The 16261-nt window shown below is 46.0% G+C and overlaps 1 protein-coding gene and 1 long non-coding RNA gene across 2 annotated transcripts in view; both read left to right on the top strand.

Annotated features, from left to right (window-relative positions):
* The first annotated feature begins 2713 nt into the window (after window positions 1-2713).
* Window positions 2714-16261, top strand: part of SLC25A20 (solute carrier family 25 member 20) — a 29967-nt gene continuing 16419 nt past the window's right edge. Inside the window, exons 1-4 of the mRNA XM_003982205.6 lie at window positions 2714-2967; window positions 7804-7896; window positions 12250-12377; window positions 15393-15483. Of these exons, the coding sequence (XP_003982254.1) occupies window positions 2863-2967; window positions 7804-7896; window positions 12250-12377; window positions 15393-15483 (417 nt within the window). The 5' untranslated portion in view covers window positions 2714-2862. The remainder of the gene's footprint in view (window positions 2968-7803; window positions 7897-12249; window positions 12378-15392; window positions 15484-16261) is intronic.
* On the top strand, window positions 2975-4351 carry LOC123383141. Its single transcript, XR_006592554.1, has 2 exons — window positions 2975-3598; window positions 3701-4351. It is a non-coding gene; the product is annotated as an uncharacterized LOC123383141 (long non-coding RNA).

Below are 16261 nucleotides of genomic sequence, written 5' to 3'. Positions count from 1 at the left end.
ATTATTTTTTTAATGATGATCCATTTTTGAGAGAGAGAGAGAGAGAGAGAGAGAGAGACAGAGCATGAATGGGGGAGGGGCAGAGAGAGAGGGAGATAAGAATCCGAAGCAGGATCCAGGCTCTGAGCTGTCAGCACAGAGCCCAACGCGGGGCTCGAACCCACAAGATCATGACCTGAGCCAAAATCGGATGGTTAAATGACTGAGCCACCCAGGCGCCCCTCTTTCTCTTTCCTTGATATTTCCCTCAGCCTCAGTCCCATCTTAAACACTGAAATCTAAACCTTCCTTTAACCCTTTGTTCTTTTTGTTTCCCTGCCAAACTCCTTGAACCAGTAATTAACTGAGTCTTACTTAGTGCCTCTACCTTTTTGCTGCCTGTTCAGTAGTCAACCCGCCAGGTCGACACTCCTAGCAAGCTTCTTCTAAAGGTCACCAATGACTAATAGTTAAACCTAAGGAGCATTTAGTATTCCTTAGTTTGACCCGGCATTTGATCCTTTCATCCCTTTTACTCAGAGGCGTGATTCTCTTTTGGGTTTCCTCTAAAACTATGGTAACAACTTCTGCTTTGGGGGCTCCTCCTAATATGCCATCCCATTTCCCCATGGTATAGTCTTCCAGGGGTTGCATATACATCTTTATGTTGAAACCTTTCTGGTTTCTGTTTCTGGCCTTCACCTTTCTCCTAGTTCTCAAGCTGTATACCCAATACTGACCAGATGTATCCACGGATGTGCCACGGACACTGCAATTGCAGTGTGTCTGAAACCCGGAGTTGCTGCAGGTTTCTGGTAATATTAGCTTCTGGGTTCTAACTCCTTTCCCGTCCTTTTATGACTCCTGCCTCAGTTTATGCCTTCACTCCCTTTTGCCTGGGTTGCTGTATTCTCTCGTGTCTGGTCTCCCTGCTTCCAGTCTCTCTCAACACAAGTTCGTCCATCCAAAACAGACTTTCTAAAACAAATCTGATCATGTCACCACTGTGCTTAAAACTCTTTCATGGCTCCCCATCCCCTCTTAGAAAAAGGGTATGGTGCAGAGTAGACAGGCTTTGGGGCCTTACCCTAGCATCCTTGCCCTCCACTCCCCTATAGGACTTCTGAACCAGCCAGGGTCAGAGCCTGTTACTCATCCTTCTGCCCCCAGCACATATGGCTCATCTTTCCCACTCCAGGCTTCCCTGTGGTCTGGCAATACCTACAAAGGGGGACTATTATCAGGTCAGCTTGGCAATGAGGTACCTGCTACAGAGTAGGGGCATGTCTATTGTTCACAACTTGTTTGTTTGTTTAAGTTTTATTTATTTAAGTACTCTCTATACCCAACAAAGGCTTGAACTCATGACACCAAGATCAAGAGTCACATGCTCTTCTGACTGAGCCAGCCAGGCACTCCTGTTCAAATTTTTAATTTGAAAATTTTCAAACATACAGAAATGATGAAAGAATAAGATAGTGAATACCTGGATACCACCCACCTAGAGTCAATAATGTAAAAACGTTAGCATTGTTCTTAACTCCTTTCTCACATACCTTATATTCTATTCATTAACAATTCCTTTAGGGTCTTCTTTCAGAATATATCCAAAATCCAAATACTTCTCACCACCTCCTTTTCTGTGCACTGATCCAAACCAACACCTCTGACCCTGACCTTTAGCTTCCTCAAGCCTCCCTGCTTCCTCCTTGCTCCTTACAGTCTATTCGCAGCCAGCAGTCAGAGGGATCCTGTTAAGTCATTTGTCAGACTATGTCACTCCCTTGCTCAAATCCCCAGAATGTCCTTATTATTATTATTGTTTAATGTTTATTTATTTTTGAAAGAGAGACAGAGTGAGAGTGGGGGAGGGACAGAGAGGGAGACACAGAATCCAAAGTAGGCTTCAGGTTCTGAGCTGTCAGCACAGAGCCCAAAACGGGGCTCGAACCCACAAACCAGGAGATCATTACCTGAGCCCAAGTAGGACGTTTAACCGACTGAGCCACCTAGGCACCCCCAGAATGGCTTCTGTCTACCATCTCCTTCAGAGTAGAAGTTGATGTTCTCAGAGCAGCACACAAAGCCTGTTGAATGTGCCACCAATATCTCCACGTCTTCATCTGCTACTCCTCTTCCTCACTCTGCTGTAGCTACAAAGGCCTTTCTCTATGTGGTTCTCCAAAGAGGCCAGGGACAGCCCATCTCAGGGCTTTTGTATTTTCTTTTCCTTTGCTTGTTAGGTCCCTCACCCTCCATTCTCCCCACCCCCATGTCTTTGGGCAGGACTCACTTCCTCACGTTCTCAGTGAAACCCTCCCGTACCTACTTAAAATTACATCTTACTCGCCCCCTCACTCCCATACTCTCTAACCCTCTTTCCCGGTTTTTCTCCATAGCAATTATCACCACTTGATACACTATGCAGCTTTCACTTATTTATCTTCGTCATGGTCTATAAGCTCCACAAAGACAGGGATCCGTGTGCTGGGCTACCAGCTGCGCCTCCAGCACGTGGAAGGGTGCCTGGCACTAAGCCGAACGCGGTCAGCTTCTGCGGAGTAATGCGACGCGTAGAGGAGAAAACATTGAAGTCTGGGAAGACTTTCGGGAGGGGTAAAGCTAACCGTCTGCACTTCCAACCTAGCCCTGAAGGGGTCAGGGCCAGCTCTGCTACCTCAAACCACGCCTACAGAGGGGCGGGACATCGGCCGGAAGCCGCCCCCCAGCGGAAGACGGACTGGGCAGCTTGGGCTGCCCCGGGCTCCTGCCCCGCCCACGCGAAAGTGGGTGAAAGGTCGGCGGTGCCAGCGCTGCGGCTGGTGCAGTGGAGCAGGGCAGGCCCGGAACAGACTGACACAGTGCCGGCCAGACGGACGGACCATGGCAGACGAGGCGAAGCCTATCAGCCCACTCAAGAACCTGCTGGCCGGCGGCTTTGGCGGCATGTGCCTCGTGTTTGTGGGGCACCCGCTGGACACCGTCAAGGTGCGAGGAGACTGGGGCGCGCGCGGGCTGGGGGGAGGAGGCCCCGGCCAGGCGCAGAAAGCAGCGTCTCCCACGAGGCGCAGCCCGGGGCAGAAGCGGGGCCTGTGGGAGCTTCCGTGAGAAGTCCAGGGAATCTCCCTTTCGTTCTTTTTGGGGGTCGCAGAGAAGCTGTTCTTCCCTCCTCAAAGAGTCATACAGCGCAGAGGGAGCAGACTCTAACCGTCCACCAAGGGCTCTGATTTAAAGTTCTCGGTCCGGCATTGCGCCACCTCTTTGGGGATAGGAAAGAAAAAGCACCTGCCCAAAGCTCTGATTGCAGCAAACCTTACAACATCACCAGCAGGATTGAAACAGGTCACCTGTTAAAGCCCTCCTCAGAAAGAGAGCTAGACAGAGGTACAATTATTCTAGAGATGTCTTTTGACACATTCCTATGGGGCCAAAGTGCCCCCATCATTTCCTTCTCACTTTCCCACCCCAGAGAGGAGGTTGGCCGTCTTCAGCCTATCACCTCACATAAGCCTGATAGGCCTCCGGTGGGAAGTGATCATATCCTCAGGGGATAAGCTCCTTCCAAGAAAAGCAGGTGACTGACTTCGCCCAGGGCCGCGTTGATCCTGACAACTCCCAGGTGAGGAAGCCATGGTCAAACTGAGGCTTTGGGAAGGAGGAAACTCATTAGGGCTTGTTCGCTGGTCTTCCTCACATCTAGCTTCAATTCTTTCCCCTGCAGCACATTCAGCAAGACCTGCCTGGAGACCAAAGTCCATGCCCTGTGACTTAGCATTCAGAACTTCATCCTAGTTTTCTACCCTTATTTCTGGACACACATTTGGAGGAAATTGACAGATCGTGTCCAGGGTGGGCCTGTGGGGAGCCAACAAGAGTCTTACAGGGTGGGAAGTCTGTGTAGGGGACTTAAGACTAGTATGAGAGAATTGTCTGGCCTCTCTTCCTACACTTGATCCATGTAGCCAGATATCTTGTAAGTTCGAGGCATTTGGGACCTCTCTTAAAACCCTCACTTGCTGGGGCGCCTGGGTGGCGCAGTCGGTTAAGCGTCCGACTTCAGCCAGGTCACGATCTCGCGGTCCGTGAGTTCGAGCCCCGCTTCGGGCTCTGGGCTGATGGCTCAGAGCCTGGAGCCTGTTTCCAATTCTGTGTCTCCCTCTCTGCCCCTCGCCCGTTCATGCTCTGTCTCTCTCTGTCCCAAAAATAAATAAACGTTGAGAAAAAAAAAACCCTCACTTGCTGCCTTATACAAGTATTACTCTTACTTCTGTATCCTCTTGCCCTTCTTCCCCACAGATGTTACTCTCAGGAAGGGCTCAGTGATCTCTGTACTAAAGTGTAAATGACTGAAAATGTTCCCTGGCATTTTTAACAGCCAAAAAGCCGCTTTTTTTTTTTTTTTTTTTTAATTTTTTTTGTCAACGTTTATTTATTTTTGGGACAGAGAGAGACAGAGCATGAACGGGGGAGGGGCAGAGAGAGAGGGAGACACAGAATCGGAAGCAGGCTCCAGGCTCTGAGCCATCAGCCCAGAGCCTGACGCTGGGCTCGAACTCACGGACCGTGAGATCGTGACCTGGCTGAAGTCGGATGCTTAACCGACTGTGCCACCCAGGCGCCCCAAAAAGCCGCTTTTTAGCTTGAAACCACAAATTGCTGATTGCAGTCCTTTTGACCTCAGAGAGGCACATGGGTTCCAGTCAAAGCCTGGCCTAGGGGCACCTTCAGAGGTCCAAGGTGACTAGCTGTTGCCTAAGAAGGCAAGAACTGCAGCACTTCAGAGTTGGAGCTTGGAAAGGCTGTGTGGTAGGTGGTAAAGGGCAGGCTGAGTTCTGACTGGAGAAGTGGAGAACCCAGACATTCTGGGCAGGGGAAGAGCAGAAGTGAAGGCAGATACTGGCTTGGCAGTGGGAATCAGGCTGTAAAATAAGATCAATCATGGAGTACTTTAATGTTCTTGCTGGCTTGGATGGTTGACGTCATGATGGAACAGGTGTGAAATCTATACAGAATCACAGAAAGGTATCGCTCAGAAGTTTTGATCCATCTCTCCCTCCTTACTGAGCTAGGGAGGTTGTGCCTGATTATGGAGGATCTGAAAGCCAATTAAAGGGATTTCAGATGTCAAGCAGTTCTGTTTTACACTTCTACTGTTCTGTCCTATAAACTCCTCAGACTTGCATGGACTCTCCATTGCCTAGAAAGTGATTTCCTTATTGTGACATGTAAGGCCCTAACAAATATAAGAATAAGAGATTCTAAAGAAACAGAGGAAGAGCAGGGCGAAAATGGTGTTTTGAAAAGGTTAGTATGATAGCACCATGAGAAGGACTTGGAAGCAGAAGGACTCTGAGCAGGAAAAACAGCCAGGAAGTAGACTGCAGAAGTAACTGGATGTATCAGTTATCTATCGCATTATAACAACTTACCCTAAAGTTTAGTGACACGAAACAATAACATTCATTAACTCTCATAGTCTTTCTGAGGCAGGGTTTTGGGAGCAGTTTAGGTGGATAGTCTGGCTTAGGGTTGTTTGTGAGGTTGCAGATGTTGGCTGGCATCCAGGATGAATAAAGAACTCTTGCAACTCAATAAAAAGACAAATAGCCCAATTGAAAAATGGGCAAAGGACTTAATGAATAAATATTAGACAAGCTTATAGAGACAGTAGATAAGTGATTGCAAGGGGCTGAGAGGAGCAAGGAATAGAGAGTAACTAGTAATGGTGTGGAGTTTCTTTTTGTGGTGATGAAAATGTTCTAAGTTGATTGTAATGAAGGTTGCACAACTCAAAATACTAAAAACCATTGAACTGTGCACTTTAAAAGGGTGAATTTTATGGTATGGAAATTATATCTTAAAAAGCTGTTGAGAAAAAGTACTGAACCAGGGTGCCTGGCTGACTCAATCGCTAGAGCATATGACTCTTGATTTTTGGGTCTTGAGTTTGAACACCACGTTGGGTGTAGAGATTACTTAAATTGCTTAAATTACCCAAAACAGTGCCCTCCCCCCACCCCCCCCCCAAAAAAAAAAGATGTTGTATGGGACTACACTCATCTTAAGGACTGGCTTCCACGTAGTTCATTCACATGCTGGCAAGTTGGTGCTGGCTCTTGTCAGGAGGCCTTCTTTCTTCCATACATGGCCTCTCTAAGCTACTTGAGTGTCCTTATAACATGGTGACTGACTTCCCCCAAAGCAGATAACCTGAGATAGAGCCAGGCAGAAGCTGGCCTTTTTATCACCTAGCCTTGGAAGTCATATAGCATCAATACCACCATACTCTACTTGATAGAAGTAAGTTGGCTGAGTCTGGCCCACATTCAAGGGGAGTGAATTAGGACTTAAATTTGAAGGGGAAAGAGCATCAAGGAATTAGTGGACATAATTGAAAACCACTATACTGGGTAAGAATGGGTTAGGAATTGGCCTAGGAAAGGACTCAGAGGAAGAAATTAGGATTCTGGAAGCATCTTGAAGGACCACTCCAACAGACTTGGTGCCCATGTCAGTAAGAGTAGGGAGAGCAATAGGAAGTAGTCAGAGGTTATGCTATGGTTTCAAATCCTGAGGTAGCTAGGTCGCTCTGGCACAAATGGAACATTCATCAGGAAGGTGAGATTCCAGAGGTGATTTGAGTAGGGAGATCTTTACTTGGAAGTTGGAAGTATAGCCCTTAGGATGGGAGAGAAGGTCTGGAGATGGCCAAGTGATAGTCATCACTGAGTAGCAGCTGAAGCCCTGCAATCTGAGTTTTCTGAATGGGATCATGGACCACATGGGTAGGGTGCTAAGCCTGAAGAATGCCCGGAGTAGAAAAGGAGACAAAGGAGGGAGTTCTAAGAAGGGAGGTTTCAAGAAGAGACATTTTGAAGCACTGTATATATCAAAAGGTCAAGAAGGATGAGGATCAGCAGAAGTGGGAGAGGAGCGCCTGGGTGGCACAGTCGGTTAAGCGTCCGACTTCAGCCAGGTCACGATCTCGCGGTCCGTGAGTTCGAGCCCCGCGTCGGGCTCTGGGCTGATGGCTCGGAGCCTGGAGCCTGTTTCCGATTCTGTGTCTCCCTCTCTCTCTGCCCCTCCCCCGTTCATGCTCTGTCTCTCTCTGTCCCAAAAAATAAATAAAAACGTTGGAAAAAAAAAAAATCTAAGAAGTGGGATTAAATCCACCTTACTCCAGGGGTGCCTGGGTGGCTCAGTTGGTTAAGCGGTTGGTTAACCAGGGGTGCCTGGGTGCCTCAGTTGGTTAACTCTTGATTTCAGCTCAGGTCATGCTCTCATGGTTCGTGAATTTGAGCCCCATGTCAGGCTCACACTGGCAGTGCAGATCCTGCTTAGGATTCTATCTCTCCTCTTTCTGCCCCTCCCCAGCTTGCACTCTACTTCTCTCTCAATAAATTTACAAATTTTTAAATACATTTAAAAAATCCACCTTACTCCAGAATGCTTTTGTGGAGTGCCTTACCTAACCACCAGCATGCCACCACAAATAGGAAGCTGGTCATAACTATTGGCATATCACTTGAACTCTGTAAACCCAGCCTTCTTATCTGTAAACTGGGAATACCTATCCCATTGGGTCATTGTGGGATCCATTAGGTAAGAAATAAGTGGTGGAAGTGACTAGATGAGGGGAAAAAAAGGCATGCTACTAATGATATGTGAGTACAGAGTTTGAATAAATTGGAGGAAAGAGAAGTCTGAATCTAGCGGGTTAAGCAAGTGCCAAAGACATGTACACAGGCACAGCTATTCTCTGTTCAGAGTTTGGCAAGCAGTTCTGTTTCTGGGAGATGATTGTGTTTTAACTTCTGGTTTCAGGTCCGACTGCAGACACAGCCCCCAAGTTTGCCTGGACAGCCACCCATGTATTCTGGGACCTTTGACTGTTTCCGGAAGACACTTGTTAGAGAGGTATGGTATCTAGGTGTTGGGCATTCCTCTTACTCAGAAGACCACATTCACAGAGTTGGTTTGTTGCTTCCCTGGGGGGATAGGGTGTCTTTCTGTTGGAGGGCTAGCCCACAGCTGCGGCTCTCTCACTGTGCCATCCCATGCCCTCCTGTTGTTGCTCTGGACTCTTTGATGGTTCCAGCTGCTGTTTTATATGGATGACTAAAGCTAACAAAATGGTTTTCTCATTTGAAAGGCAGAATTCAGGGTGCTTAGGTGTCACCCAGATAAAGAAGGGAGACTGCTAAGTGATGGATTAAGCCTTGGGGGAGAAGTTGTTCCCAGGGTTCCCACAGGATCCATGCCCAAGATGGTGCTGCCTTTTTTTCTTTAAGGCATTCTTTCTTTCATCTGTGCTTCCCAGAGCTGAGTCTCATCGGTGTCCCATTGAGGCTTTAGGCTTTGGATCTGCCCCATATCCTCTGCACTGGTGGAAGAAAGGCAGGGTTTACATGCTCTTGGTCAAGGAACACTGAGCATCTGTTTAGTGGCTTGGCAGTGTGCTGGGTCATGGGGGCCTGGTGAGAATGGCTTGTACAAACCCAACTCCCTGCAGGGTTGAATAGGTTTCCTTCGTCCATATGCATGCACATCCTTGGTTTTTGCTGTGCCAAACTGACCTCTCTGCTTTCTGAAACTGCCAGAGGTCTTGGCTCTGCTGCATGGAAGTGGGTGGGCCAGGATGGTGGAAGGAAGGCTAACCAGGAGGCAAGGGCTTAGTTAGGCCCTTAGGACTTGGACATGCTTTTCAGCCCCAGCAGGGAGCTGTAGGCTTTGGAACGACTTTGTCACATGCTGCTTTTGTAGATCCTCCTCAGAACCTTCTCTTCCCCCTTCACTCTTTACTGTTTTCTGCCTTTGCACTTTGTCCTCAGACAGTCTGCTTACAGTGTGTGACAATGTTAGACCTTTGCAGGACCCAGGAGTGCCGACTGGTATAGTTGTGCCCCTTTAGTTCAGGAAAGAAGATTGGTTGTGAGTGCCCAGGATCTGCAGAGAGACAGGTTCTCCAGCCTGTGTCCGTGGACTCTCCAGGTGTGGAGCAGCACCCTATTTCTCTTGCGGTTCTATCTTAAGCAGCAACTATAGGGGCACCTGGGTGGCACAGTTGGTTGAGCGTCCGACTTCGGCTTAGGTCATGATCTCGCGGTTCGTGAGTTTGAGCCCCACGTTGGACTCTGTGCTGACAGCTTGGAGCCTGGAGCCTGCTTCAGTTTCTGTCTGTCTGTCTCCCTCTCTCTCTCTGCCCCTTCCCCACTTGTGCTTTGTCTCTCGCTGGCTCTCAAAAATGAATAAACGTTAAAAAAAAATGTAAAAGTGGGAATGCAAGCTGGTGCAGCCACTCTGGAAAATAGTATGGAGGTTCCTCAAAAAACTAAAAATAGAATTACCCTATGACCCAGCAATTGCACTATTAGGCATTTATCCAAAGGATATAGGTGTGCTGTTTCAAAGGGACACCTGCACCCCCATGTTTATAGCAACACTATCAACAATAACCAAAGTATGGAAAGAGCCCAAATGTCCATCGATGGATGAACGGATAAAGAAGATGTGGTATATATATACAATGGAGTATTACTCGGCAATCAAGAAGAATGAAATCTTGCCATTTGCAACTACATGGATGGAACTGGAGGGTATTATGCTAAGTGAAGTTAGTCAGAGAAAGACAAAAATCATATGACTTCACTCATATGAGGACTTTTAAGAGACAAAACAGATGAACATAAGGGAAGGGAAACAAAAATATAAAAACAGGGAGGGGGACAAAACAAGAGACTCATGGAGAACAAACAGGGTTACAGGAGGGGTTGTGGGAGGGGGGGGATGGGGTAAATGGGTAAGGGGCACTAAAGAATCTACTCCTGAAATCATTGTTGCGCTATATGCTAATTTGGATATAAATTTTTAAAAATACAAAATTAAATTTAAAAAGTGTAAAACAAAATGAGCAACTATAACATTTGTTTTTAAAATTATTCCTTATTTTGTATTAAAGTGATACAAGCACTTGGGTTTGTTACTGAAAGGCTTGTAACAAAGTAGCAAAATGATTTATCCACCTCTTCTCCATAGGTAATTTTTTTCAGCTTTTCCAGTTGTTTATGCTGTTTCTACCTAAAAAAATATACATTTACAACTATATTTAATACACTTTTTATATGTGTTAGCTACCTATTTGTGGTAGATGATTTTAAGTCTTACATTTTTTTTAATGCTTTTTAAAAAATATTTATTAAACTTTTTTTTAATGTTTATTTATTTTTGAGAGAGAGAGCACAAGTGGAAGAGGGGCAGCAAGAGAGGGAAACACAGAATCTGAAGCGGGCTCCAGGCTCTGAGCTGTCAGCACAGAGCCCTATGCAGGGCCCAAACTCACAAACCGCGAGATCATGACCTGAGCTGAAGTCAGATGCTTGACAGACTAAGCCACCCAGGTGCCCCTATTTATCTATTTTGAGAGAGAGGAAAAAGCACACACATGCGCACACGCAGGGGAGTGGCTGAGAGAGAGAACCCCAAGCAGGCTCCGCGCTGTCAGCACAAAGCCCAATGTAGGGCTTGAACTCCAACCGTGAGATTGTGACCTGAGCCTAAACCAAGAGTCACACTTAACCAACTGAGCCACCCAGGTGCCCCTAGTCTTACATTTCTTTATGCCCTTTCTGCCCTGCCTGTATAGTTTTATCATATGTTGTGGTTTAATTCAATTTAATGTTTTCATGATTACAACTTTATATATTTTTTTCCTCTTAAGTAATATAGTATGATGCGCATTTTATTTCTTGTGTGACTTTTTGTTTTTCTTGAGGTTAGGTAAAATAATTGTGTCGGTTTCTTTTGCTTGTGTTTCTTTGAATTGCTGTCTTGGTTATCTTGTACCTAAGAAAGCTCTGTGGAGTACCTTTCTGTTTGGTTTTCCACACTGCCTAAACAGTTGTAATCTGTTCTTCCACTGTGAGTTGTTTTGCTTTGTTTTTTTTTGTTTTTTTTTGGGGGGGGGAAACTTCCCTTCTGGGGTCCTCTATCCTCATACTCTTGTGTGGACTGGCTTCTTTCCAGGCCCACAGTACCCAACGCCATCCCAGAAGCCTCCTTTACCTCTCTTGGGCTCAACCCTTGGTCTCCTGGATCCCAAATCTTTTTCCTTGGTTACGAACCTCATTTGGTTGGGATATCTGTTTGTCTGTTTATTGGCTACTGGCATAGTTGATTTTATCACAAACTACATGAGTGAAAATTGATGTGCAGTCTTACTATTGTTTCTAATAATAAAAACCCTATATCTTAGTACTTGGAAAATACAAAAATTTCTTAATTACCTGTCATCTCACTCCGAGGAAGTCAGATCACATTATACATCTTATCTTGTAGCCTGCCTTTTTAGTGGTCTCTAAGTAGACTTAATAGCATCTTCTCATGTTACAGTGTGATTTAATGGCCGTGAATTCCCATCATTTGTCTTGTTAATCTCCTATTTGGGAGTTTTTTGGATTATTCCAAAATTTTGGGAGCTTATAAATGCCTAATGTCATTCTCTTTTTACATCTCTGAGTATTTTCTTAGAATAAACTTCTAGACACAGAATTTCCTGATGAAAGGGCATGCTGCATATTGCCACATTGCTTTCCAGAATAAAAGCTGTTTCTGGTTTCTTCAGCAGTGTATAAAAGGACAACTATTTCTGGGGGTTTCTTCCTTTTTTTTTTTTTTTAAAGTTTATTTATTTATTTATTTTTAATTTATTTTTTATTTTAAAAATTTTTTTTTTCAACGTTTGTTTATTTTTGGGACAGAGAGAGACAGAGCATGAATGGGGGAGGGGCAGAGAGAGAGGGAGACACAGAATCGGAAACAGGCTCCAGGCTCTGAGCCATCAGCCCAGAGCCCGACGCGGGGCTCGAACTCCCGGACCGCGAGATCGTGACCTGGCTGAAGTCGGACGCTTAACCGACTGCGCCACCCAGGCGCCCCTTAAGTTTATTTATTTTGAGAGAGAGAGAGAAAGAGATGCAGGAGGAGAGAGAGAGAATGCCAAAGCAGGCTCTGCACCATCAGCACAGAACCCAAGGCAGGACTCAAACTCATGAACTGTGACATCATGACCTGAGCTGAAACCAAGAATTGGACACTTAATCGACTGAGCCACCCAGGCTCCCAGGGGTTTTTCTTCCTTTTGAAAGTTCTCTTCACTCGGAGAAGAGGTGAAGGAAGGAAGCCACAGTTTAGAGGACACAGTACATTGCTGTTTCAGCGGTGTAAAGGGTACTTGTGTCTATAAACAGCTTCTGTTTCTGTGATTCCTTGCAGGGCATCACGGGGCTATATCGGGGCATGGCTGCCCCCATCATTGGGGTCACCCCCATGTTCGCTGTGTGCTTCTTTGGGTTTGGTTTGGGGAAGAAACTGCAACAGAAATGCCCAGAGGATGTGCTCAGGTGAGTACTTACAGGTCTGGAGCACTTGAAGCTGTTCCGCCTGGTGGTGTGACATGGGTCAAAGTGAAAAATCTTGGCAGATAGGGAGTGGCTGTCCCTCTGGACCCCTAACACTGGCTCCTGGTTGCTCCACATGAGGGAGGTACTTGAGCTTCTTTTGCCCTGTGAACCAAAGGGAAAAAGAAAACAACCCCAAATCCTCCCCCATCTTCCCTACCAGGTTGTCATAATTTCTTCTATGAAGTAGTATCACTTACTGTGGATATTAGTAATATCAACCCCATAGCATTGAGAGGTCTGAATGTGAAAAAGTATGTAAAATGCCATGAACAGTCCCCAGTGCTACAGCAATGACAACAGCAGCCTTGTCTTCCATCCCCTGCTTGGGAAAAGGGAAGGACCCTTAACCAACTGAGTCACCCAGGTGTTTCTCAATTTTTTTTTTTTTTTTTTTAGTGTTTATTTGTTTTTGAGAGAGAGAGAGTGTGTGTGTATGAGCAGGGGAGGGGCAGAGAGAGAGGGAGACACAGAATCCAAAGCAGGCTCCAGGCTCTGAGCTGTTAGCACAGAGCCCGACGCAGGGCTTGAACTCATGAACCAGGAGATAATGACCTTAGCTGAAGTTGGACACTTAACTGATTGAGCCACCCAGGTGCCTCTCAATTTTTTTTTAATTAAACCTTTTTAACTTTTTAATTGAAGTGTAGTTGACACATAATATTAGTTTCAAGTATATAATGTAGTAATTCAACAATTACATACATTATGAAATGCTCACATGGTAAGTGTAGTTCCCATCTGTCACCATACAAAGTTATTACATAGTGACTATATTCACTATGATGTACTTTTCATCAGACCAGCTTCTTGGCATGCAGGGGGATTCAGAGTGGAAACATGGGATGATAAGATGTCCTCAGTGTGAGACTTGCAGGGTGACAACAACTCCTGGGAAGGGCTGCAGGCAGCACAGATCCCACAGAGGCTGGCCAGGCCTAGGTCCAAGAGTTTGAGGGAGGAAGCCCAGGGTGCTGTGTGGTTGTTTTCTGTCACTACTTCAGGCCACAGCATGCTGAGTAAGGGTCTAGGACGTAGATGAGATGCTTATAATGTGAAACTATTTCTGGAGTCCTTGTGACCCTCTGAATGTGACAAGCTTCTATAAATAGCCACAGGTGGCCACAAATGTGAATGTGTATGGGGTCCTTTTGAAGCTGTGTTTGGCTGTTAGTAGTCCAAATGTCCCAGGGACACATGTCTTCTCTGAGAAGCTGGTATTCTAGCTCATGTACCAGCTCATAGTTATACTGGGGCCATGCACTAAAACCCCCAGTGGGGTCATTGTTAGTACTTAGACCTGTGGGTTGTATTCCCTGTACAATCACATCAGCATACAAAGAAATACTTCCTGCTTGAGCAAAGGTTGAGACACTGAGGACCCCACTCGTATAATCTTGCCATGTTTTAAATTCTGGACATCAGCCCTGCCTTGTTTCCCCTCCCTGCAGTGGTATTTGAGGATAGTATGGAAATGAGCATTACCAGGATCTTGGAGTGGATCCCCAAGAAGGTTCAGACTCACAGATACCAGCCTAGGGTGGGGGTGGGGAGTGGCAGAATGGGCCAGGCAGTCATAGAGTGTCTAAAGAGTTCTCTGGGCACACACAGAGAACCCATTCAGGGAAAAGTCCTTATTCCCAAGAGATGGGGATGTGCCTGGCCTGGAGTATGGGCATCCTGCAAAGTACAGAGCATGTTGGTCTCCTGAGGAGAACTTCAGTTGCTGAGAGGGCTCCTCTTGGAGACAGCAGTGTGAACTGTGTCTGTGAAGGAGGCCGTGCATGAAAGCAAATCTCTTGACTGTTCGACAGCCAACCTGTGTGCTAGGTCTGCATGCCTGAGGTATATGTGTGGGCCCTGCCTGGAGTGAGAATATAAAACAACAACAACAAAAACAGGGCTGTTGAAACTTATGCCCTACCTAGAGGGAAGGACTGCAGTAGATGTCTCTCTACCCCGTTTGACATCTGTTTTCCAGGTCTTGGGCTCTTGTTGAGTGGGACCTGGCTGAAGGCTCAACTGTCAGAGGTTGGGGTCAGGAGGGGCCTGAGGCTCTGGCAAGTCACTGAAGATTTTTAGTAACCTTTCTTAAATTGTGGAGGCTCTGTTGAGATGTTAATTATAGCTTTGTGCTCCATTGCCTCCTGGTGACCCTTGTATTACTAATAGAAAAGGAGATGCCAGAGGTAGCACAGACAGCTGTGTGCTCTAGATACCTGGAGCCTCACCTCCAAATACTTTGTGTGGTTTATTCTGTAGGGGCCAGGGTGAGGATCCATCTCTCTGGCCGCTGAGGGATCATTCCCTGCCCAGAGGGCTACAGAACTCATCATGCCTCTCTGGGTACCATCCCTGTCTGGGCCTTTTTCAGCATCTTAACAGCACACTCTTTGCAATTGGCCTGGGTGCCCTTCATCCTGTGGAAATGGCCACAACTGTCCCCCCAGCCTTGATGCTGTCTCGCTTGAGTCTTGGCTTAAAATGTTCTCAGGCCCTTGCTGATCCAGAGGAAGTGAGATTGGAGGGAAACTGGGGTTGACTGAGACCCAAATCTTGAGTTGGAGGCTTTTTTTCCACAACAACCCTGAGTTTTACAAATGGGGAGTCAAGGCTCAGTGAAGCCTAAAAACTAATCTGTAGTCATTGTGCATGACAGGCCCAGGCAGGGAACTATGTCTCACTATAAAGCTTCTGTGGGTGAGGCCAACTGAGTGTGCAGGTGGCCTTCTTGACCAAGCTCATATTACTCTTTGTACTGAGACCTCTGCCCTGGAAAATTTGACCTCAGAATACACCTAGAACTTTGCTTTTGTGCAAAATATGGTTTATTTCTGCTGGGCTTCTGCCAGGTCCAAGTGCTTATTTTTTCTTACAAAGTCATCCTTCGTGCTGGGATTGCTGCTGTCCTGGGTGGTTAGTCACAGGGGTTGTCTCTGGTTTTTGTTTTCAATACAGCTACCCCCAAATATTTGCAGCTGGGATGTTATCTGGTGTATTCACCACGGGAATTATGACCCCTGGAGAACGGATCAAGTGCTTGCTACAGGTAAGAGTATGAGCTGGTGTGGGGGAATGTGATCTGGGGGGAGGCAGCTAGCTTTTTCCATTCAGTATGCAATTTTGTGTGGATGTTTATGTCCTTTCACCCTTTATAAAGGCTTCAGGTCAGGTGTGCAAAGCAGTTTCAAGGTTTTCAAGAGCATGGAAGCAATCGTAGTAGAATCGAGAACGAGGACAGTGTAATAAACCAACCAAAATGTCACACCTGTGATGTGTCATTCTAGACTTATCCACTCTTATTAACAGTACTTCAGCAACTCTGAAAGGTGAACCGTGTTTCTTCAGAGGTGGAAGGGAGGCTACTTCTGCCTGTGTATCTTATGTCTCTACCAGTTGCCCAAAGACTCAGTGCCCTTTGAGTACCTGGCTCATTGACAGCCAAGGGTGTGAATTGGTCTCCTGCCTTACCACAAAGGCTCCTTTTAAAACAAAAAAGTTACTGCTGTTTTCTTCTAATAGCTGAAGTAATTTAACACATAATTCTTGCTAGAAAATTTTGATAATGCAGAGAAGCACAAAGAAAAAAATGTATTTATCACCCATGATACCACCCCGCTGAGGTAACTACTGGTATGTTTTTGTGTGAATTCTTCTAGCCTTTTTGGTAAACATGTATGTTAGGAAATGTTAACTTTTGAAATAAAATTGAGGTCACATAATGCATTAGTTTTATAACCAGCTTTTTTCACTTGATGTATCCTAATTTTCTGTGGTTGTTTTTTCTCAAGCATCATGTTCTGTATCTTATTTCATTACATGGCTGT

The sequence above is a fragment of the Felis catus genome, chromosome A2, assembly GCF_018350175.1.
Source record: "Felis catus isolate Fca126 chromosome A2, F.catus_Fca126_mat1.0, whole genome shotgun sequence".
NCBI lineage: Eukaryota > Metazoa > Chordata > Mammalia > Carnivora > Felidae > Felis > Felis catus.
The sequence above is the reverse complement of the archived record's forward strand: the minus strand, read 5'-3'. Positions and strand labels throughout refer to the sequence as shown.